Here is a 23523-nt window from a genome sequence, read left to right as displayed (position 1 = left end):
CATAAGAGGCTAAATGTAGCATCAGAGGCTAAATGTAGCATCAGAGGGTAAATGTAGCATCAGAGGGTAAATGTAGCATCAGAGGCTAAATGTAGTATTAGAGGGTAAATGTTGTAGTAGTAGAGGCTAAATGTAGTATTAGATGGACGTACTGAGGCTCCACAAGCTCCAACAGACAGAAAACCTGTATTCGCTACATGTCAGTAAATGTACCATAGTAGCAGTAGTTCCTGGTTGTTCCACCAGGTGGAGCCTCTTACTGTTTACTACTGTAGAGACCAGAGGAGGTGTCACTCAGACGTTCATGTTGGCAAACAGAGAGCTTTGTGGAGGTTCAACTAGCGAAGGGCACCATGACAAACACTTCTGTGGTGCTTAATGACTTCTAACCAGAACCTGTGTCTAAAATAAGATGAGATTTATCAGGACTATGACACAAAATTGGACAAATGTCGTTAACTGACTGCCTTATTGATCAATAAGCGAAAACTCAGTAACACAAAGAGCATGGCAGACTAAGTTATGATGGTGATACTCTAACACAGGGGTGTCAAGATCCGTTCCTGGAGGGCCACTATCCTGCATGTTTTAGATGTTTCCCTCTTCCAACACACCTGATTCAAATGATCAGGCTCGTTATCAGGCTTCTGCTGAGCTTAATGATAAGCTGATCATTTGAATCAGGTGTGTTGGAGCAGGGAAACATCTAAAACATGCAGGATAGTGGCCCTCCAGGAACTGAGTTTGACACCCCTGCTCTAACAGGATACATCATGTGACACATGCTAATTAGCTAAAGCCACAATGCAGTTAGTCAACATGAGCATGCTGGCCAGTATTCATAAAGTACCACAGGGCAATTCATACTGGTTGTACTTTAGTAATTAATACCTGATCCCAGTTTGTCTAAAACATATGAACTCTGTCAGGAGGTCATTAAGCTTCACTGAAGTCTTTGTCATAGTGCCGTTGCTAGCTAAACTCTCACAATGCTCTCCGGTTGCCAACATGGAACTGCTGGGAAAAGTGACACCTGCCTGTTTTCAATGCAATAAGTCGCATTAAATGTGACAGAAGACTTTGTCATGGTGGCCGTTACTTGCTAAACTCCCACAATGCTCTCTGCTTGAACTGGCCATAATCCCAGTCACTGCCTATTATAATATTAAACAGGAAGAGGCTCCATCTGGTGGAACAACCAGGTACTACAGCTAAACTACAATACGTTTACTGATGTGCATGTTATTTGCCTTCTGCCTTATCGGTTTATATATATTTAATCAGTTAAATTATAATTGACAGTTTATTAAATTAATAACTACAACAGGTATATTTAAGAGAGCTGCTTTTGTGGCCCAAATTATGTGTCAATTGACTTTACACAGCACAATCAGTATTCAGTTTCAGATTTTTCAGTTTTTAGCAATAGTTGGTGAAGAAACTGAATCAAAATTAGAATCCTGCCACAAACTGTGTTCTCTTTTTCTAACACTTGTGTAACTGCAGATGAAAACATAGAATTGAATTTAGGTTTGTGCCCAATAAAGCCAATACTGGGTCTGAGCAATCTTTGAGATCGGATCGGGACATCCATTATGGTAATCAATTGAGTAATGTACAAGTCAACAGCATTTCATTATAAGAAATAAAACCAACATAAACAGCTGGGACAGTCTTAAAAAGTCCAAATCAGATGCAGTTCTTGATGCGTTGAATCACAACATGTAGGACTTTGTTCCATGCCATTCATTCCACAAACAACACACATGAAAATAAGAGCACAATGATGCAGAAACCCACTGATGTCATGAAACAAAATGAAGGCACAGTGAAACATCACAGGAACATGATGCAAAAACAACACACGACAGGGACGGATGAGACGATTCCACAGGCCGCAAACCTACCAAGGAAAGCTCCAAACGACACCCTGCCTATGCCTGTTGGCAACATAAGGAAGCAGAAGGAGTGCAGCAGAAACAGTGAGTGAAGGACAACAAGGTCAGAAGAAGAAGAAGAAGGGAGGAGAAAGAAGTACAGAGCTGACAGTTGAACTACAGGACAACATGAGTAGCTTCACATCAAACTAAACAGAAAACAGTTGCAGTGAACAGGACTTTGTACATTCGATACTGGAGACGTCAAACCGACAGTAAAGTCTTGTTCATCACCGCTACTGAACCAGCAGCTCGCTAGGACTTGTAGTAAACAGAGAAAACAGCGTGAAATGATTAGTTAGTTTCTGTTGTTGTAACCGAGTCATTGTTTCAGTCATTTTTCTGGGTTCCTGTGATCATAAACTGAATTTCTTTGGGCTGTGGGACGCTGTTTAGACTAAAAAAAGTGGGATTTTATAGAAAAAAATGTGTCACAAACACTAAATAATCCAGAAAATAGTTATCAAATTAATGGACGGCAAATAGAAATCCATTAATAACGAGCTTGGTCAATTACCAGAACTGATAATCAGTATTTTGTATTATTATTTTAAATGATTCCCAAACAAAATAAATTAATTTTGGCTCTAATTCAGCTGTAACAATGTCCACACAGCACTATCTGACTGGGTAGAAATCATGAATAAAATCTATCAAAAATAAAAAAATAAATGTGGAAAAGCTGTGTTTTGATGAAACAAAGGCACTTCAGCAAAACTTTGTGATGGAATTCTTAATTTTGACACCAGCATTATAATTTCACTCCAAATACACATCAATTATTGCTCTCTGTGATTAGTAATAATCAATAGCTACCCTTGAAAAAAAAAAAAAATCAATCAAACTTTTACAGGAATAAGTAAGTAATCTGCTGTTGCACCAATATATATAATATTCGGATACCAAAATTAATATCCGGATACCGTCGTAGCGAACGAATATTCGGATATTCGGGTCCAGCCCCATGAATGAGTCAAAGATTTGCTATTTTTTTCCTGAAATGTTTGAAGATAAAAGGTGTATAATGAAAGAACAGAAACTTACCAAAGTATTCGTTGAGGAAGGCGAGCGAGGCGAGGTAGCAGCCCAGGCTGAAGAACTCGGCCACCACCATGAGCCAGTGCCAGGTCCGGATGGTCAGCGCCACCATCAGCAGCTCGGTCAGGATGAGCGCCGTGAACGAGATGGCGACCACGTGCACGAACTCCGACTCAAACAGCACCAGAGCGCCGTACATCAGGATACCACCTGGTGGCGCCGAAGGAGACACATCGACTGCATGAAATCTGATCAACCAACGATTGTTTTGGTTGAGAAGATGGAGTCAGATCATCGGCGAGGGTTTGTGGAGTTTAGGTTGTTAGGAGCCTTGTGAACAGCCGGCACCAGAAGTTATTGTTTGTTTTACGTTAAAGTATCAGAAGGGTGGAATTGTCTCCATCACAAGAAGTACAAAGGTTCACAATTTCAGCTGATTTTTTTTATCCATAGTAACTTTAGTATATATAATTAAATCATTTAAAGTTTACAGAAAAGTTGTGATCGTCACCTGCTTCGCTCACAAGATCATCTGTTCGTACTGAGCTGGGTAAAAAGGCTTTTGCTTATTCTGCACCTTCTGCCTGGAATATGTTGCAGAAAGATTTCAGATTAACTGAGTTAATCTCATTGAGTGCCTTTAAATTAAAACTGCAAGTTCTTGAGGCCATTTCCACAACTTGTACTTGTTTTTTTATAACTTGTTTTGTAAATTTTTATTATTGTTGGTCTTTCTATTTATTTTCTTTCTTTCGTATATTAATCATGTCTTAACTGTGTGATTTTGTAACTGTTTTGTATCTGCTGCTGCCTATCTTGGCCAGGACTCCCTTGGAAAAGAGGTTTTAAATCTGGGATCTTTCCTGGATAATACAGGTTAAATTAAAAAAACGTTGTATCTTCATACTACGAATATTTCCAGAGTTGGGTCTAGACTTTTCACTTTTTAATGGACTTTTCCCATCATTTCTGAGCCTCAGATCTTCATCAGTCCAGCAGATAGAACCATGACATTTTAGAAGGAAAAACGCATTTCAGTTCAGCTACACACGTGGACAAAATTGTTGGTACCCCTCAGTTAAAGAAGGAAAAACCCACAATTCTCACTGAAATCACTTGAAACTCACAAAAGTAACAATAAATAAAAATTTATTGAAAATTAAATAATCAAAAACAGCCATTACTTTTGAATTGTTGATTAACATAATTATTTAAAAAAACAAACTAATGAAACAGGCCTGGACAAAAATGATGGTACCTCTATAAAAGATTGAAAACTATTTGACCAGAGTGACATGATTAACTCAGGTGTGTCATTTAATTGACATCACAGGTGTTTCCAAACTCATAATCAGTCAGTCTGCCTATTTAAAGGGAGACAAGTAGTCACCCTGCTGTTTGGTGAAAAGGTGTGTACCACACTGAACATGGACAACAGAAAGCGAAGGAGAGAATTGTCCCAGGACATCCGAAAAAAAATGATAGACAAACATCTTAAAGGTAAAGGCTATAAGACCATCTCTAAACAGCTTGAAGTTCCTGTGACAACAGTGGCTCATATTATTCAGAAGTTCAAGACCCACGGGACAGTAGCCAACCTCCCTGGACGTGGCCGCAAGAGGAAAATTGATGACAAATTGAAGAGACGGATCATTGGAATTGTATCCAAAGAGCCCAGAGCAACCTCCAAAGAAATTAAAGGTGAACTCCAAGGCCAAGGTACATCAGTGTCAGATCGCACCATTCGTCGTTGTTTGAGCCAAAGTGGACTTCATGGGAGACGACCAAGGAGGACACCACTGCTGAAAAAAACTCATAAAAAAGCCAGACTGGAATTTGCAAAAATGCATGTTGACAAGCCACAAAGCTTCTGGGAGAATGTCCTTTGGACAGATGAGACCAAACTGGAGCTTTTTGGTAAGGCACATCAACTCTATGTTCGTAGACTCAAAAACCAAGCATACGAAGAAAAGAACACTGTCCCTACGGTGAAACATGGAGGAGGCTCAGTAATGTTTTGGGGCTGCTTTGCTGCATCTGGCACAGGGTGTCTTGAAAGTGTGCAAGGTACGATGAAATCTGAAGACTATCAAGGCATTCTGGAGAGAAATGTGCTGCCTAGTGTCAGAAAGCTTGGTCTCAGTCGCAGGTCATGGGTCTTCCAACAGGACAACGATCCAAAACACACAGCCAAAAACACCCAAGAATGGCTGAGAGAAAAGCGTTGGACTATTCTAAAGTGGCCTTCTATGAGCCCAGATCTGAATCCCATTGAACATATGTGGAAGGAGCTGAAACATGCCATTTGGAGAAGACACCCATCAAACCTGAGACAACTGGAGCTGTTTGCTCATGAGGAGTGGGCCAAAATACCTGTTGACAGCTGCAGAACGCTCATTGACAAATACAGAAATCGTTTAATTGCAGTGATTGCCTCAAAAGGTTGTGCAACAAAATATTAAGTTATGGGTACCATCATTTTTGTCCAGCCCTATTTCGTTAGTTTGTTTTTTTAAATAATTATGTTAATCAACAATTCAAAAGTGATGGCTGATTTTGATTATTTAATTTTCAATAAATTTTTATTTATTGTTACTTTTGTGAGTTTCAAGTGATTTCAGTGAGAATTGTGGGTTTTTCCTTCTTTAACTGAGGGGTACCAACAATTTTGTCCACGTGTGTATAAAGCGCAACTAAGATAAGTAAAAAACCTGGAAAATTACCACAGAAAGAGAGAAATTTGCCAGAAAATGTGCTAAAATTAACAGAGGAGACACAAAATCAGAACAAAAAGAGGCAAATTTACCCAAAAATATACAAAATTTCCACTGAAAGATGCAAAATGACCACAAAAAGCCCAAAACCACAACAAGCAGAAACAAAAGCAGCACAAACAGGGTTAGCAGAACTCCAATGTGTTTTCCTCCTAAATGTCATGTGTCTATCTGCTGTACTGATGAAGTTCTGAGGCTCAGAAATGATGGAAAAAGTCCATTAAAAAGTGATAAATCTGGACCCACCTCTATGGACTTCAAGAACCTGTAACTCTGGAAACATTCACAGCATGAAGGTAGAACTCTGATCATTGATGAAGTTACAGTAGATAAAGCACCAGATGATTCTTTGTGGTAATTTTGCTTATTTTACTGGAGATTTTGAGTCTTTCTGTGGTAAATTCATCTGTTTTGGGGGTAATTTGTATGTTTTTGTGGTTATTTAGTCTTTTTTTGGTGATTTTGCATGTTTTTTGGTGGTAGTTTTGGTCTTTTTGTGGTACATCTTTCAGTGGAAGTTTAATGTCTTTTCGTGGTCTATTTACCTCTTTTTGTGCTAATTTTGTCCCTTTTTGGCAATCTGGTCTCTTTTGGTGGTTAATTTGTCACTTTTTGCAATAATTTTCCAGCTTTTTTAGTTATTTAATTGCAGTTTTTACCAGAAATCAGGTGTGTTTTTCCTCCTAAAATGTCATGTGCCTGCTGTACTGGACCCCTTCTATGGACTTTAAGGACCGAGAACTCTGGAAATATTCTTGGTATGAAGGTCAAAATTTTCACGGCTTTATTGAATATACTAACGTTATTATAGCTGAAGAATCAGCTGATTCTAAGGAGGTTCGGTGGGAACTTTTTCAGATTTTGTTAATTTTACACGGTATTACACTTTTTACCAAAGTAGCCTTATTTTCAACCAGCATTTTCACATTTTAATTTGGCCCAGATCAGTTCTGTTCGGCACCAACACCAAATCAGATGGTCGAGTCAAGGCTGGATGTGTCTGCAGATAAGGACTGATTCAATAACTTTATTTATGAGGCTAAAAGATGCACAATGTGCTGCAGTGTGTCCCACTCTGGTAAACATCTCCCAGTGTCCAGACACTCCGTCATCTTTAGGCGCCTGCTGAATCCCGATAGCCTTTAGTTTTATCATAACACGACACAAATTGAGCCTAATAGCCTATAACTGATCACATAATTGCTTTTTCAAATAGTCTTCATATGGTGCATTCCAGCGACTCAAACGCTGTAATAAACGAAGCCTGATTGGTGCCTAATATTTTCCTCCCGCGCTGTTGTCGTCTTTATTTTCCTTTTTTTCCTCCCACAGACCTGATATCGGCCTTTAATTAAAAACCTCGAGCTGTCAGGAAGTCACGCTCGAGCAGGAACATAGATCTTTCTCACACGCTGCATGGCTTAGCGATTACAGAAATATCGATTTACTGGACAGACAAAAGCCTGCATGTAAAAGCGGATGGCGGTTGGAAACCTTAGATACTGAGAAACAGACTGTCTGAGGGTTGGAAGGGGCCCGGGGACCCTGGTATTAGACATAGTGCACATGATGAAATGCTGCTTCAAGAGTTGCTTTGACAGTCTGCAATGGAAGACCAGGTTATTCTTTAAAGATACAGTCATCTTATGGTCAGACCTGGTTAAAACTTTAAGGTTCTTTTTGTCAAACTTATGATTTCATGCGCTCAAATATAACTTTTCGAGCAAATTTGTGCATCTTACCTTGGTAGACGCTGATCAAAACCCAAATAAGGAAAGTCTTGAAGGATAACGAACGCCCCTGAAGGAGAAAAACATCAATTATTGCAACACATTTTTAAACCTTAGGGACCGAAATCGTGTGTTTGTTGATGAGTTAAGAAAATGCATGTGATATGACATTTTTCAAGCTAGTTTTTGGCTGTTTTTGTTGATCTGTTTGCCATGCTGCATTTATTTTATTGATCTATTATGTTGCAGAAATCGATCAAGCAGCTGCAGCTGGTCCAGAACGCTGCTGCCAGAGTCCTAACTAACACCAGCAAACTGGACCACATTGCACCGGTCCTCAGACCACTCCACTGGCTTCCTGTTAGTCAAAGGACAGAGCTCAAAATCTGACTCCTGGTCCACAAAGCACTGAATGGTCTGGACCAAAATATATCCTGGAATTTAGTTTTACACAAAAAGGCTCAAAGTCTGATGAAAATATCTCAAAAGTTGTCCAATATGTGTCCAAATGTTCAGAGTATCTCAGAATTTATCCAACACTTCTCCTCTGCTGACCAGCACAACTTAAGAACTTAATCAAAATAACTGAAATTTTGTACAAAATTACCCAAATTTTGATCCAAATGACTCCAATTCACACAAAAACGACTTCTTCTAGAGAAGAGTAAAAATGAACTCGGAAAATTACACCAAGTTCTGGGAACAAAATCTTATACCATGGTACAAATCACAGCCTGCCAGTTACAAGAAGAGCATCATCTTTATGCGGGACAATGCTCCAAGTCATGCCTCCAAGTACACAAAAGAGTGGCTGGCCAAGAAGAATTTCAAGGACAAACGCCTGATGACACGGCCCCCTGCTTCACCAGATCTAAACCCAATAGAGAATCTTTGGGCAATTCTCAAACAGGAGTTGTACGCCAATGGCCGCCAGTTTTCTTCGAAGGACAGTCTTTGGAGAGCAATATTGACCACAAGCAAGAACACTGACTCTAAAACCATCAAAAAGCTCACATGCTCAGTTGATTCTAGACTGGTTGAGGTACTGTAGAAGAAAGGCGGTTATATCAACATGTGATGAACACATTTTCAATTAAATACTGTTTAAAATTGTTATTTTTATTATACCATTGTTGAATATTGTTTTAAAAATAAAGATTATCATGTTATATACTTGTTGGTATAAAATAAACGTGTTGTTTACTTTTAAAACTGAACTTTGTTGATTTTTTTTATTTGACTTGCATAATTATCTGGAACAGTCATATTCTAGAAACTTGGATTATTACACCTCTAAATAATAAAAATATTCCAAAACTACCAAATAATGCTCACAATAGGCCTTTGCAATAGTAAAAAAAAGCAGATTTAGTAAAATTAAGCAAAAAGCCTCTTCACAATAATGAAAAATCACATTTGCATAATTATCTGGAACACACAGTACGCATCACACAAGTCTTTGTCATGGTGCCCGCTGCTAGCTAATGATCCAATAAAAATAATCTACCTTGGTGAGGTCTTTGTAAAGCTCTGGGTAGAGCAGAGCCATCTCAGGCTTCACATCTTGGTCCAGAACCAAAGAGAATACTGGGAACATGGTGTAGATTGTGGCATACCTGCACAAAACAGAGAGAAAAGTTTAGTTTTGAGAAGATGGGGCAACAAAACAACAAGCTTACAGTATCAAACATGCCCACACATCTCTGTTGTGTTGTTTTGTGTTGCATCGGCCCCCGAAAGGGTTTCAGAAAAGGTACCTACCCAACCATGAGGAAACCCTGGTACAAGGGCACCGAGGCAAAGTAGAATATAGAGGAGAAGACGGCCTGAGGGTAACAAGCAAAAAGTTAGAGAGGAACTTCACTGCACCCAGAGTGGGGAAAAAAAACACACAAAAAACACACAACCATGCAATTAACTCAGATCAACAACCAAAAAACTAACACACACAGTTATAAAAATAAAAATCCTGTCAAATAAAGACATTATTTTTAACTTCCGTTCATTAACACAAGCTGTCAAAAAGAGACTGTGTCCGTGTCTTTTCCAGCATTACCACCGTACCTGCATGGTGGAGATGATCATTCCTCTGTGCATCACAAACTGTCCGAGCGCTGCCGAGCGTTTGTAGCTGTTTCTGCCGTGAACCATCAGCAGCCGGCCGATGTGTTTAAACTGAGTGATGGAAAAGTCTGCAGCCAGAGACGCCTGCTTCCCTTCCTGTTAAACATACAGACAAATATGAAGATGTTAGGCTGCTGCTGGACTGAAAAAAAAAACATTTAAGCTCCTGCAGCTTCCATAAAAAGACCTCAAATTGAAAGTAATGGCAGATCCTATACAATATGTGCAACTTCTCTTCATACTGTTTGTAATGTCACAAGGCTAGTTCAGAACAAGTTAAACTGTGATTTTTAAGGCTGTTAAAATTTACATTAGTTAGGATAAGCTCTCCAATTATTAACACTGAAGGGTCCCAGCCTTAATATGTATTACAGTCATTTAAAGTTATATTTTACAAAACATTTGTAGAGTTTTAATCCTTAATATGTAAATTACTCTGGTAAAAAAAAAAATAAACAGCACTACAGGGTCGAAACCCCAATCTTTAAACCTACTAAGTTAATTTCATGACATTAATCATATTCTGTTTTTACTGGAAAACACTTTGGAGCGGGATCTAATTCAGGATGTCAGTTGAAGTCTAAATTAATGATCCAGTAAACATTATTTACGTCCAAAGCTGGATGTTAAATAACAGATATTATTGTTGTTTTATTGCAACACATCAACACAGATTCTACTTTTACATCAGGGAAAGCACATGTTGTAAAAATCACAGGAATTAAAATTTTCTTAGACATATTCTATAGAACTTTAGAAGACATTTAGGCTATTTTACACACTTACATGACTTTTTCTTACATCAGAAATCTACTCAACAACTACAGTTAGTTCAGACATTTAACCAGAACCATATAAAACAGTCACATCACTTCACTTTCAGCCTCTTTAAACTGGCTTCCAGCATGTTTCTGGATGGATTTATTCAATTACTTTTAAGGCCCTTAATGACCTCTCTCCCACTTATATCTTCACCTTTTAGTACTGTATGCACCGGTATGAGATACTTGTTCAAAAAAACTTGTTTGTTCCAGTCTCCAATCTGAAAACTAAGAGTGACACCTCTGCACCATCTGCCCCAGGAAAACACACCTTTCCTGATTTTATTTGAACTTTTTTTTATCCTTTTCATGTCAACATTTGTACCTCTTATGAAACTGTGTTGGTTATACACCATATTCTTGTTTAATCTATCTCAGATTTTGTTGATATGACTAGCCTGTTCTATTTTGCTGAAAGTGCTCTATAAATAAAGATTATTAGTAGTATTTATGCAGTTACATGGAGGTAACTTACCTTTCCTTCAATCCCGATACCACAGTCTGCAGCCTGGATCATGCTGACATCATTTCCTCCATCACCTGTCACACAAAAACGGACGAACACAAAGAATAAAGATGAACAACGTTCGCTAGCAGTTACAAAAGAAGCAGCAAGAGTAACTGTGAGTGGTTCTCTCAGTGAGTTTTACTGCCATCTTGTGGACACATGTGGTGATGCATCAGTTCAACCTGTGAGCTTCATGTTGGGTTAAAAATTGATTTTCTTCACCCAGACTGGAATCTGTGCAGCTGAACAGTGCTACTCTTTAGTGAAAGTATGAAACAGGACTGGTGATTTAATCAGTCCGCCCGCTGGACTGTTTTATACATTTCCCCCTCTAATGGACAGAGCTGGATCCCTCCAGGTGAGTCCATCTGCTGCCCTTTCACCTGTCCACACCCACCTATGGCACAGGTTCTGTTGGCCGTGTGCTGCTGGAGGAGTCGGACTATCTGGGCCTTCTGAGTCGGTGAGCAGCGGCAGCAAACCACCGCCGGACACTGGCACGCCAGCTCCACAAACTCATGCTCGTAATACCGCAAACACACCTGGAACAAACACAAGAAAAGAAAGGCAGTCAGAGAACGCAGTACACCGCCAAGGCTGTTCATTCCTCACATGGCATCGTCAGAAATGCAGCATTTGTTTCTTAGTTATTGATGATCAGAAATCCCAGCAGCATAGAATGTGGCCATTTAATATAGATTTACCTACAAACATGACCTCGCGCTGAGCACAGGTGTGTGTTTTGCATGCGGATACCGAATCATATGACCTAAATATGTAGCGGGAGGCGGGAATTGATGGGACTCAGAAACACCCCCACAATTTGATCAGCTGTCCCTTGCATCACTTCCGATGGATAAATCCCGAAAAGTCCACAGCTGTGGATTTTTAACAATGTAAATAATTAAAAGCTGACCAGTACTTTGCTGGAGGGTGTTGAAGATACACGCGACTCGATGTTCAGTTAAAATTCTGCGATATTTTGTTAAAATCACGCAACATTAGCGACTCATCCGTGTTCATCCCATAAGGAAGGATGTCCTCTGGATCAGCTGGCCGGATCACGTCTGTAGGAGCCAATGAGCGCGCTACATTCTAAATACACAGCAAAAACTCCAAATCTTACCAGGTCTATTCGTCTTATTTCTAGTCCAAATGTCTCCTCCCACTAGATTTAAGATAAATTCACTGAAGAAGACACATTGCAGCCAGATGGAGGGATTTGTTTTAAGACAACGCATCTTAAATATCTTGTTAAGTCAAACAATCTCGAAATTATCTTGTTTTAACCCTCATGTCCTCCTGTGGGTCAAATTGACCCATTTTAAAGTTTAAAAAAGTGGGGAAAAAATCTGTATTTTCACAGTGAAAACTTTTAGATTTTCAAAAATGTTTTGGCCATTTTTAAACTTTTTTTAGTGGAAAAAATAAATGTTAAAAAAATGTTTCTTTAAGAACATTCAGCGAATTTCGCTGGATTTTGGTTGATTTTTTCTGAATGTTCTTAAAGAAAATATTAGAAATTTTTACTGATATATATGTAATCGCTTTAGATATTTCTAGGATTTTTTGGTAGAGTTTTAATCATTTTTTGAAAAGATTTACAATTTTCTTTTTTGTAATTTCTTGAATTTTTATTTCTTGCCAAATTTGGGGATTTTTTTTTAAATAAAACTTTTAGGGAATTTTCTTCCTCAAGATTTTGCAAATTTTCTGCTGAATCTTTTTCCGACAATTAAACAATATTTTCGGTGCCCAAAAATGAGGACAACAGGACGGTTAAGACACCTGAGCTTGACAATCCTTGTAAAATAGCGCTTAAAATAAGTATTCCCAGCTAATTTTAAGATCTCAGTATTCACATCTTATTTCAAGAAATCTCACTGAGCCATTTTTCACTTGTTCTATTTAGGCTATGAGCCAAGTGAGGTGGTCGGTACCATTCAGATGGAGTAAGCCTCACTGTGATTTTTAGCAAGATATATATCCCTAGAGATGAAAAAATTATAATAGCCCTGTATAACTCTCGGCCATCACTGCATTATCACCCTAAATGTATAAGCGGGGCGCTCCGATTTATATGAAAATTCGAAATTCACTAGAATTTCTTCAAATTCGGTTTTTGGTCACAATATGGGCTCAGTATGCTAAAATTAGAATTAAAACATATAAAGAGGAAAAAATATATCACATTTATGCAATACTTTTGCCATGTAACATAAAAAATATGCTAAACTTGGCGAAAAACGGTTGCCGAAATGCTTCGAGTTCCGAAAAGCAACGGAATATTTTGCTAAAAATTGTAGAAACCAGAGCATGCACAGCATCAACTAACCACTTAAAATCTTTCTAAAGGGGTAGTAGTTCAGAATATATCAGAATTTGTCACAGTAATAGTTTATGTGGGCATATAGTCTGGCAGCGTGAAACCATACCCCCAGTTGTGATTTTGTCGAAAAGGGACGTTTTCCTCTGTTCATCTGTTTAACCCTTTATGCTTCAGTGCGTCATAGGTGTACAGCCGGCGGTACACCTACTAATTTGCATAGGAATTTCAAGAATGTCCGACGGCTGCAAACCCGATTATACAAACACTATACACCGATGGAAAGCTTAGATTCTCATGAATCCGCCGGTATAAACCACTTTCAGATGCGATTACCACAGCGGGTGAGAAAAACACATTTGTCCGACAAAAACAAATATTCATCCATCCGTTCTCTATACACGGCTTCAACGTACACAGCGCGACTCACATTTCCGGGTTCATTATTACACACAAAAAAAAGATTCCACAAAATCCATAATCCAACCTTTTACATCAGATGACACAAGCCAGTAAACTATTTTATCCAAAACATGTCCTGAAGTCGGTATAAAATCCACGAATCGATCGTTTGCAAGGAAATGCACCTCCCGATGTGCGTCCAATATTCCCTGTATTTTTCGTCATTTTTTTATTTAAAAATAGAATATTAGCGATTTTTTGTGCTGAAAACGGCTGGAATTGACTGAAGCTTAAAGGGTTAACTCATATAATTATATTATATTTGTATCTCTATCATATTTATGTATCATAATATCAGTCACACCAAAAACATGAGGAATGCACCTGCATATACATGCATATCTATCTCTTGGCTGATTTTTTTCACTTATTTCAAGGTAAATCTTCTTTGAAATAAGTTTTTTTCTTGTTTTGAGAGGAGCATTTTTTTCCAGAGTAGGAACCAATCTCTGTCTGGGCAGGTGTTCCACCCGGAAGGTAAAACAGTTCTGACCACTGAAAAAGCCACTGAAGAACCTGGTAATGATGAAATGTTTGTTTTAGATGAAGCAAGTTAGACTACCATTGTTTGGAGCAATAAATGCACGTATTATTGGAGCGGCATGTTTGTCTCAGTTCTCTTCCTCAGATGTGGTGAAGTGTGGCAGTCCTGGTGAAGCATTGGCTTAGCCTCTGCAATGTCATTCCTCTGCTTCACATTTTTATCTCAACATTAAATCTCCAAAATCAGGAATTAATGCAAACAAGAAAAGCATTCAGAGAGCGCAGTACTAGCAATCCTTGCTGGAGTAATAAGCTAGCAGACACTCACTGAAGCTTGACGCTCCAAAACACTGAAAACGTAAAAACCCTGCTCAGCTTTCTTGCTATGTTCCAGTTGCCTTTGAGATTTGTTTTCCCTCTCTAAATCCTCGAGACCTTGAGTGAACCCCTGATGTACTAGTTTTGGCTGAGAAGTGCTTTTCTATCCTCTGCTCGCCCATTTGGCTGCATCCTCTGCATCATCTGTTGTGCAGGGAAATGTCACTGCGGGCTGCGCTGCTGCATGTGATGCTGTAGTACCTCCAAGGAGTCCCCGGAGATGACCAGAGCGCAGTCGTGTTTCCTTCTGAAGGCGTTGAGCTCCAGATGGGCCTCTCCTCTGTTTGAGACCTGTTCAAGAGCCACACAATGCAATTAACCACGAGAGCATTCAGGCTTTCTGCTGTCTCCCATTGAGTGGGCGCGTTACGTTGTAACAGCGAGGGGAAAATAAAACAAGAGTACCGGTTTAAAGACATGGATGTGTTGGTTTCTGGAAACCAAATGGGAGCTTTTAGCGATGCACGTAGCCGTCTCAAGCTTATCACCAGTCAGCATCCAGATCTGAGCAGAAACAAGGCAAAAAAAAAAGCAAGTGAGTGAAATCCCAGTGATGCCTTTATCTGGTCAACAGACACATAAATTAAAGTGATTCCCAATCACAAATTATTAAGGATGGCCTGACCAAGATTTTTTGCTCTTGATCCGAGTAATTTAACATTTAACGGCATTTTTATTTTTTAGATAATACACACGTGTAGATTAGCTGTAGTGCCTGGTTATTCCACCTCACTGCATTATGGGAGTTTAGCTGGTAAAGGAGCACCGTGACAGAGACTTCTAAGAGGCTTGCATAGATCAGCACAGCAAGCAAATGTAACATTAAGCATTCCTGAGCTCAATCCTGATCTTAGGATCTGGTTTAGCACATCTGTACCTTGAAATATGTAAATATTGTAGATTGAATCTTAACTACATTTATTATTTCTATAGACTGTAAAATTAGAAGTGTTTTAATTGTATTGTACAGCAAAGTTTTTTCAGAGTATATACTAACCTTTAATGCTACTAACCTGCCTGTCCTGTCTTTTTGTTATTTATGTTGGATGGAAGCTGCTGAACATCTGAATTTCCCTCAGGATTAATTAAAGTATCTATCTATCTGTAGAAATTTTACTTTTTCACCCCGTTTGCTGAATCAAAATTGGTCATGTTGGTCTGGTGTGAACTTCGGGAACAGACCACCTTCGATTGTTACATTTCTGCACAAACCTTAATGCCGGCGTTTCTGAGCAGCTCCAGCGTCGGCCGGACGTCCGCCTGCAGCTGATCTTCTACGCCGGTCAGACACAGAAGCTCCATCTCCCTCTCAAGACTCTCCACCACCGCCGCAACCTTCAGCCCTCGGTCGTGGATGCTCAGCTTGGCCTGGTTGTAGCGATTCTAAACCAAGCGGGAGACGAAGAGGTGGAAGCAAATTCAGGAGAAAGTTGAGCGGTAAAGAGCTTGGGGAAACCCCTTCATGTACTTGTTCTTATCATGCTACTCTCTAGTCCACAATTCAAGCTTCTGCAGTAGATCAGCGTATATGAATGTAGCATGCATACACTACTGTTCAAAAGTTTGGGGTCATCCAGACAATTTCATGTTTTCCATGAAAACTCACACTTTCATCCATGTGCTAACATAACTGCACAAGGGTTTTCTAATCATCAATGAGCCTTTCAGCACCATTAGCTAACACAATGTAGCATTAGAACACAGGAGTGATGGTTGCTGGAAATGTTCCTCTGTACCCCTATGGAGATATTCCATTAAAAATCAGTCATTTACCACATTAACAATGGCTACACTGGATTTATTATTCATTTAACGTTATCTTCATTGAAAAAAAACATGATTATCTTTCAAAAATAAGAACATTTCTAAGTGACCCCAAACTTTTGTCCGGTGGCATACATTCAGCATGGTGAAGCATTTTTCTAGAGTTGATGAGCAGAACTCAAAACTGGGCTCTAACTCGTCCAAAATGACCCAAATTGTCCATAATAATTTAATAATGGTCAGTTTGAAGACATTTTGAGTAATTTTGAACCAGTTTCAAGTAATTTTTAGACACTTTTTGAAGTATTTTGGATAACTGCTGAGCCAGTTGGGACACGTTTTGTGTTCGTTTGCACAATTTTAGACTCAGAGGACAATCAGAAATACTGGATCAATAAAATAAATGCAGCATGGCTCAGAAATGGTGAACAGAGGAGCAAGTTGTTGGAAGATACGTTTACCACATTAATATCTAGACTGTGTTTCTGATTAATTCAATGTTACCTTCATTGAAAAAAACTGCTTTTCTTTCAGAAAAAAGGACATTTCTAAGTGCCTCAAACTTTTGAACAGTAGTTTACTGAACAAATCAAGTCAGAATGGCACCTTTTGGGTGTCTGGCACATGTACAACCAGTAGCCTTGTAGCACAACTTTAAGCAGCTGTCCACATGTGCAAAGTCTTTGATGGTGACATATATTATTATATATGTATCTATGTATAAATTCCACTACAGGAGAGGCCCGATGTTCTCTGAATTAGATTAAAAAGGTAAGTGCATGCATTGGCAAATACTGGCATCAGCATGTAACCTTTACTTCTACATTCTCAGGTGAATAATTTGCACATTCCTGCACACTGTAAATATTTCTATTACTTTAATAACTCCTTGCATTTGCGGCGTTTAATTTCCACTGACCAGCTTCTTTTTTTAAAGGTTTAAATTCTTCTAGATCAAATTGCTCGTGTGTGTGAACCCACTTGGCAAATGAAAGTGATTCTGAGAAAGCAGTACGACAGGTATTCAGGTATTAAAGCTCATTATTACCTCAAAGTCCTGATACTGCTCCTCTGATAAAGACTTCTTGGCGACAACCAGAGTCCTCAGACCTTCTCTGGCCATGTTCCCGCACTGAAGGACAAAAACAGGAGAGACGGCAAAGTTAGTGTTTAAGGTTCATTTTCACTTTTAAGCGTTTCTCTTATTGGCTGAATTCAAATCTGTGGCGTATTTATAATAAATGTTTGTTAATAATGTGGCTGAATTCCGGTAGAATATAGGACAGATCGTGCGTTCTGCTGGAGCAGCTGCTGTCTAAGTACAGCTTGTTCAGGGCCGTCAATAACTGCATATTGTTACCAACACCAAAAAGAAATCAATAGCTGAATAACACCCCCTCTGGTGAAATCCAGAGGACACATTAAAACAAAGGGGATGGATGGATGGATGGCGGTTTATTTTTGATATGAAACGCCGATCGGGCCGATCCGTCCTGCTGATTGGTTATTGACACGCAGAGTAAGAGCGGCGCTGGCTGATCTGACAGCGGGATATTACAGCCAACAGCACATCATTAGCACCACTGTTCAAGAATATGACATACTGTAATTACTTCAACTTTATCTAGGTCACTAATTAAATCAAAAGCTGCCCCCGGTGCTAAATGACTCAATAATGCCAATATAATTATGAACATATTCCACACAGGACCTTGGAGGGCGTCTATAACAAACTGGTGTTGATCTCTTCATGACACGTCCTCATTAGAGGCGGCTGTTGGAGAGGCGGCATTCTCATATTCATCTGCTGTTTATGCCAACAGTTCACAGGTTAGTCAGTCTGATAATGGGATATTTTGTGTACGCGAGCTGATGAAAGCTGCTGGTTTTACAAAAAGATATCATAAAATTGCTACCGTTGAACCACAGGTGATGATGAGCTGAAAGACTTCACTGACATTAGATGTGTTTCTATAAAACTGAAGCAAATTTGAAGCTAATTTTTTAAATCTTGCTAAATCAAAAATGTAAAATATCCTTATTTCTATTAAGTGTGTTGGAGCGAATAATCTAGGCTGAAGGTGGCGCTACAGGCTATTATACACATATGTGCATTCCAAAATCCATACTACTTTACTACATAGTTAGCCTGAAAATACATCGTATGTCAAAAACACCAAGCTGTCCGACTACATTTGGTCGGATTTTGCAGTCTGCTTCCTTTTCTGGCCATTCTGACCAAAAACCTCGGCACAGTTAGCTAAGCAACGTGGATATAACTAGCTAAGATTGTATTGCTGCGACTGTAGCAACCTACAGCCTGCGACTGTTAAAGCTTGACAAGCATACTGCACAAAACAGTACGTGCTTTGTGAGGGTAGCTGCAGTATGCACTTAAAGTAAAGAGAAAAAGTATGCTAACTGCTAAAAAAGCTAAAAGAAGAAGGGAGGTCTTCAAGAACTGCTTTTAACTGGAAAGTTGTAATTCTTCCTTTATGTCAGCTGGTCCTGGAAAAAGTCTCATGTCTGGCAGCGAAAACAACAAAACAAAGTGGAAATAGCTGATCAGTAAAGTGAGCTTAATGTTTGCTATGTCAGAACTTTTTAAAACTCTTATTCAAAAATCACCATTTCCAATAGCTTTTGCTAATGCATGTGAATAAAAATGCATTAAGGGAAATCAGCTGGTTTCTCTTGGCAAAACTAATTAGAAAAGGGTCGACAACGGATGTCAAAATGTTTGTAAAGTCACCACTGATCGTCGCTACATCAAAATAAATCCAATTTTACCCCAATTTTAAAGGAGTTTAAGAGATCCAAAAACAAACTGCTCCAATTATCACAGACAAAGGTGCAAAAGTAGATAATTAAGGTATCAAACAGTGTGAATGCAGGGCTCTCAGTGAGGATATTAAATGAATCGTAGTTTGCAGTAAAGATTGAGGAGTTTTCACCTCTTCTTCCAGCCAGTCATTGTACTGGACGATGCTCGCCATGGCAACGTCTGCACCCTTCATGTAGAACGTGATGTCTCCCGTTGACTCCTCCTAAATCAAAAAGAAAATTAAAATTAACACATTTTCTGTGCTGTTAAATTTACTCTGGGAAAATCCGACACGACAAATAACCAGCAGGACAAACACACAAACAGTTCAACAAGAGTTTGACACCAAACCAAAGGGACACATTTGTATTGAAAACATGCAAGTTTGTACATGCATTACGTGCACAAGAACGACAGAAAAAGCCACAAAAACACACGACTCGGACCACACAGGAAGCAACACAATGTGGTTATACACGAGGTTCACACCCGCACAATGATGCCCATCCTTTTGCTCTCGGAGGTGAAGGGGAAGATCTGCAGGATGTAGAAGGAGAGAATCTGTCCAGAAGGAGTCTTCAGCTGCAGGGAGGTCAGGTCTCTGTTGACCAGGGTCAAACCGACGCTCTCCGTCCACCGAACCAGCGCCACCTGAGGGAAGCATTCAATCATAGCACTCACACAGGCAGGGACAACCAGAAACTACAGCATTTTAACCCTCAAACAATAATAAAACAGTGCTATAACTGTAACACAACAGCAGGCTGTTCATGAGAAGCGCGCAACATCATCTGCTAGTGAACACAACTAAAAAAGATGGACGTATAATTCTTTTAGCGTACTTTTGCACGTTGTCTATTCACTAGAATATGTTTTTTTTATGCACAGAGGAATAATAAGAGTTCAAAGTTTGAAAAAAAAAAGAGTTTGTAACTCTCAAAACTCAAAAACCTAATGGCTGTGCAAGTTGCATTCAAGAAAGTTGGCAAAATTACACCATTTGTTGGACACAGACACTGTAGAAACAGACAGAATTATCAGTTCTTCAATTTTCCTACCATGGCTCTCAGTTTTTTTTTAAGGATAACTTACCAAGTTCAAGCTTAAAATCACAATATTTCATCAAATATATCATTTGTTTTTTACGTATTATTAAAAAAAAATCTCCAAAAATAAACGATTTGCACCAGATTCTGCTAAAAAAATAAATAAATAAATAACACAAAATTGTGGCTCTTTAGCACAATCGAGAAGCCATTAGCGACGAAGCTAGGACAAAAATTTGGGGATTTTTAGGCTGAGGTTCACACAGAGCAGAAAGAAGACAACTTTGGAAAATAATCAGATTCTGTTGTTATCCTTGGAATGCTATTTGTTAGCCTTGGAATAGTAACTGTTAGCCCCAGGAATGGTAGTGACAAGTCTGGAGATGCTACAGACCAGCCTAAGAAGGCCAGTTGTTAGCTTTAGAATTCCAGTTGCTAGTCGCTAGCCCAGTAATTGTGGAATTCCAGTTTTCAGTCCAGGAAATTCAGCTTTGGAATTGTAGTTGCTAGCCCAGGACTGCTAGCTGCTAATCTAGGAAAGACAGTTGTTAGCCTATAAAGGCTAGTTGGTAGCCTAAAAACGCAATTTGCTAGGACACCAATTGTAGCTTCTGGACTAGGAAAGCTAGTTTATAACACAAGAACTAGGCTGCTAGCCTAGGAATACCAATAGCTAGCACAGGAATGGTAGAGCCAGCCTCTGTTACAGATGCCACTGGGTTACTGGTTGATCCCAGTTTGTCTTTGACACAATAGCTCTGGCTAGAGTCATTAAGTAGACCCTCCAGAAAAACACGGGCTAAAATCCTTGATTATGCAAATAAATATGCGGGCTTTTTATGCCATTTTATGCGTCGAAATTGCGGAAAGTTGCAAAGTATGCGAATAGTTGTGAAATATGCAAAAATATGCGTGATTCACCTGCCGCCCTCCCGTGGAGGGATGTGTCCTCTAATCAGACACTGGGACTGCTGTGGGGTTACTGGACTGACAGCCTGTGCTTGGGAGGGGGACAAGCTCACAGCAGCACCTGCTGCTTGTTGAAAACAGTAACTGCAGAATGATCCAAGTTTTCCTGTCAGTCTCCAAAACAGCAGAAAAAGTCGCTAGATTTGTGGGTAGTAGCTTTTGACAAAAAAAGTCGCTAGGACGCTTCGGAAAGTCGCTAGATTTAGCGAAAAAGTTGCTAAGTTGGCAACACTGGTGCCGCGCTCCGCATCATCAGAGTGTGTGTGTGAATACGCGAACTGATGACGTCAGGCCGGGCGTCACATAAAAACTATAGTTTTCTCATTTTATGCGGAAATTGTGAAAACAAGCGGGACCCGCATATTTCATGATTCTTACGGGAATTATGTGCTGTTTTGCGGGGATTATGTGGCCTTTTGGGAAATAATTGACCCCCGCATAATCAGCGGTATTTTGGTGATAATTGCGGGAATTCATGCGATCGCATCATCGCGTTTTTCTGGAGGGTCTAATTAAGTGTCACAGAAGCTTTTGTCATGGTGCCAGTTGCTCGTTAAACTACCACAATACTCTGTGCTTACAATATAAGATTGGCAATACATTGGATTGATTTTGAAGTGCGTATTTTGTTCGAAAATTGGAACATATTGGGCTGTATCAGCAGATACGAAATAGTCAGAATCATCTTTAATGGTCTAGTACATACTCAACATACAAGGAATTTGGTTTTGGCTATTGGTGTCACTCTAGGAATAAGGAAAAGAGAATAACTGCAGAAGAAAAATAAAAATATATATGATATTTACACATCTAAAGAAGAAAATATCTACTGCAGTGCAAAACAACAGCTAAAGTGAGAATACAGTGCTGTGATTCAGATATAGTGGAATGATTGGATAGGAGGCAAAAAAGTGGTCAGGACATCCCTACTTCACTGTAAAGATTGAATTTCCCCTGGTGAGATCAACAGAGTATATAAATATACTCTTTCATTCCATTTGCACTACATATAAAACACTTATTTGTATTTACTACACATTTTTGCTTATTTATCTGTATTTATAGTGGTGAGAACTGCACTATTTCTGCTGTAGCAACTATAAATTATTTCAATTCTATTCCATTTTTAAAATAAAAAACCTTAATAATTACTTACTTGTGAGAAAGCGAAAGCAAATTAATTAAATTTATGAAGGATTTGTAGAAAAAATAAACAGTTTAAGTAGAATATTGCTAAAATGCATTAAAGAGAATGAAGTCTGCAGACTGTGAGCTGATGAAATGTGATTTTGATGGGTTGCTGTCGTCGGGCTGAGAACCTCAGAGCCGCTGAGCTCTCCTCATTCAGCTCCAGATAAGTGTTTTTCTGTTTCTCTTTCCTCTTTCTCTCCTCAGCAGGAACTGCAGCCCCAGAGTGAGCTGTTCAGCTGCACACGACTCAATCCTCAATGGCTTCATTTTCAATTTGCTCACTCAAAGGTTGTTATTATACTCTGACCTACAAATTGGAACTTCCCGTTAATGCCCCGTCATTTCTCCGGCTCCCCCCTTTGAGCTCCATAAAAAAAAGGCCGCCTATATTTGCTTAACACACATCTGTGTGTCGTTACCCTGCTGAGTGTGTGTCGTGTATTCACAGCTACACACACGAGCCTTCAATCCACTTCATCAACTCCACAGAAACTACTTGAAGTTTTGTCAACTTTAATACAAACTGCACGTGAATCATGTGGTACAGCAGTAAAAGAAAACTACTTCACAACTTCAGATCACTTATTTCAACAATGTTTTAGTGATCAAGCAAATCACAAAGGCAGCAAAACAGATCTTTTATTGTTAAATTCTTCTGCTGTAATGTCAGTTTACTTCATTTTGGGATAATCTGACAGTTTAAAAGCTGATTTTTAAGGTGTAAAACTACAAAAACACACGTAAAGATGCAACACAATGGCGTGCATCTCAATTAATTAGAAACCTCAGTTAGTTACTGCTTATCCTGGCACGCAGTTGTGCTCATAAGTTGGCAGGATTAGTACAATATGTAATGTTCTTTAATGACAACATGAAAAATCAGAGCAAATACAATTTTGTCTGACCATTTACTTTAAAAGAAAGATTTTTTTTTCCATGATCAAACATGTTTTTCTGAAAAAATGGACGACATTTCACAAGTTTTACCAGGGTAACTGCATAAAAAAACTAAATTCTTCACCTTCTGTGTTTTTTATGGCTGCAGTTCCAATTTAAAAATATCCACATTAAGAATAAAAACTTCTGACAAACCTTTTATTGCATATTTTACATCACAACTGTCCTCCTCTGTGTATCTGGAATAGGTA

At 39.1% G+C, this 23523-nt stretch overlaps 1 protein-coding gene across 2 annotated transcripts in view; it reads right to left on the bottom strand.

The window, feature by feature from the left end:
• Positions 1 to 23523, bottom strand: part of atp9b (ATPase phospholipid transporting 9B) — an 88593-nt gene that overhangs the window by 1826 nt on the left and 63244 nt on the right. Inside the window, exons 16-29 of one of the 2 annotated variants that reach the window (XM_022207842.2) lie at positions 19659 to 19820; positions 19300 to 19392; positions 17394 to 17477; positions 15794 to 15964; positions 14987 to 15085; positions 14783 to 14872; positions 11330 to 11474; positions 10900 to 10964; positions 9544 to 9699; positions 9241 to 9305; positions 8987 to 9095; positions 7492 to 7549; positions 2982 to 3185; positions 1908 to 1940 (exon numbers count right to left, since the gene is read on the bottom strand). In XM_022207842.2, coding sequence (XP_022063534.2) covers positions 1908 to 1940; positions 2982 to 3185; positions 7492 to 7549; positions 8987 to 9095; positions 9241 to 9305; positions 9544 to 9699; positions 10900 to 10964; positions 11330 to 11474; positions 14783 to 14872; positions 14987 to 15085; positions 15794 to 15964; positions 17394 to 17477; positions 19300 to 19392; positions 19659 to 19820 — 1534 coding nt within the window. The remainder of the gene's footprint in view (positions 1 to 1907; positions 1941 to 2981; positions 3186 to 7491; positions 7550 to 8986; positions 9096 to 9240; positions 9306 to 9543; positions 9700 to 10899; positions 10965 to 11329; positions 11475 to 14782; positions 14873 to 14986; positions 15086 to 15793; positions 15965 to 17393; positions 17478 to 19299; positions 19393 to 19658; positions 19821 to 23523) is intronic. The other variant, XM_022207844.2, reaches the window with a different exon arrangement.

Source organism: Acanthochromis polyacanthus, chromosome 11, assembly GCF_021347895.1.
Source record: "Acanthochromis polyacanthus isolate Apoly-LR-REF ecotype Palm Island chromosome 11, KAUST_Apoly_ChrSc, whole genome shotgun sequence".
Classification (NCBI taxonomy): domain Eukaryota; kingdom Metazoa; phylum Chordata; class Actinopteri; family Pomacentridae; genus Acanthochromis; species Acanthochromis polyacanthus.
This window is presented reverse-complemented; position numbering and strand designations above follow the sequence as displayed.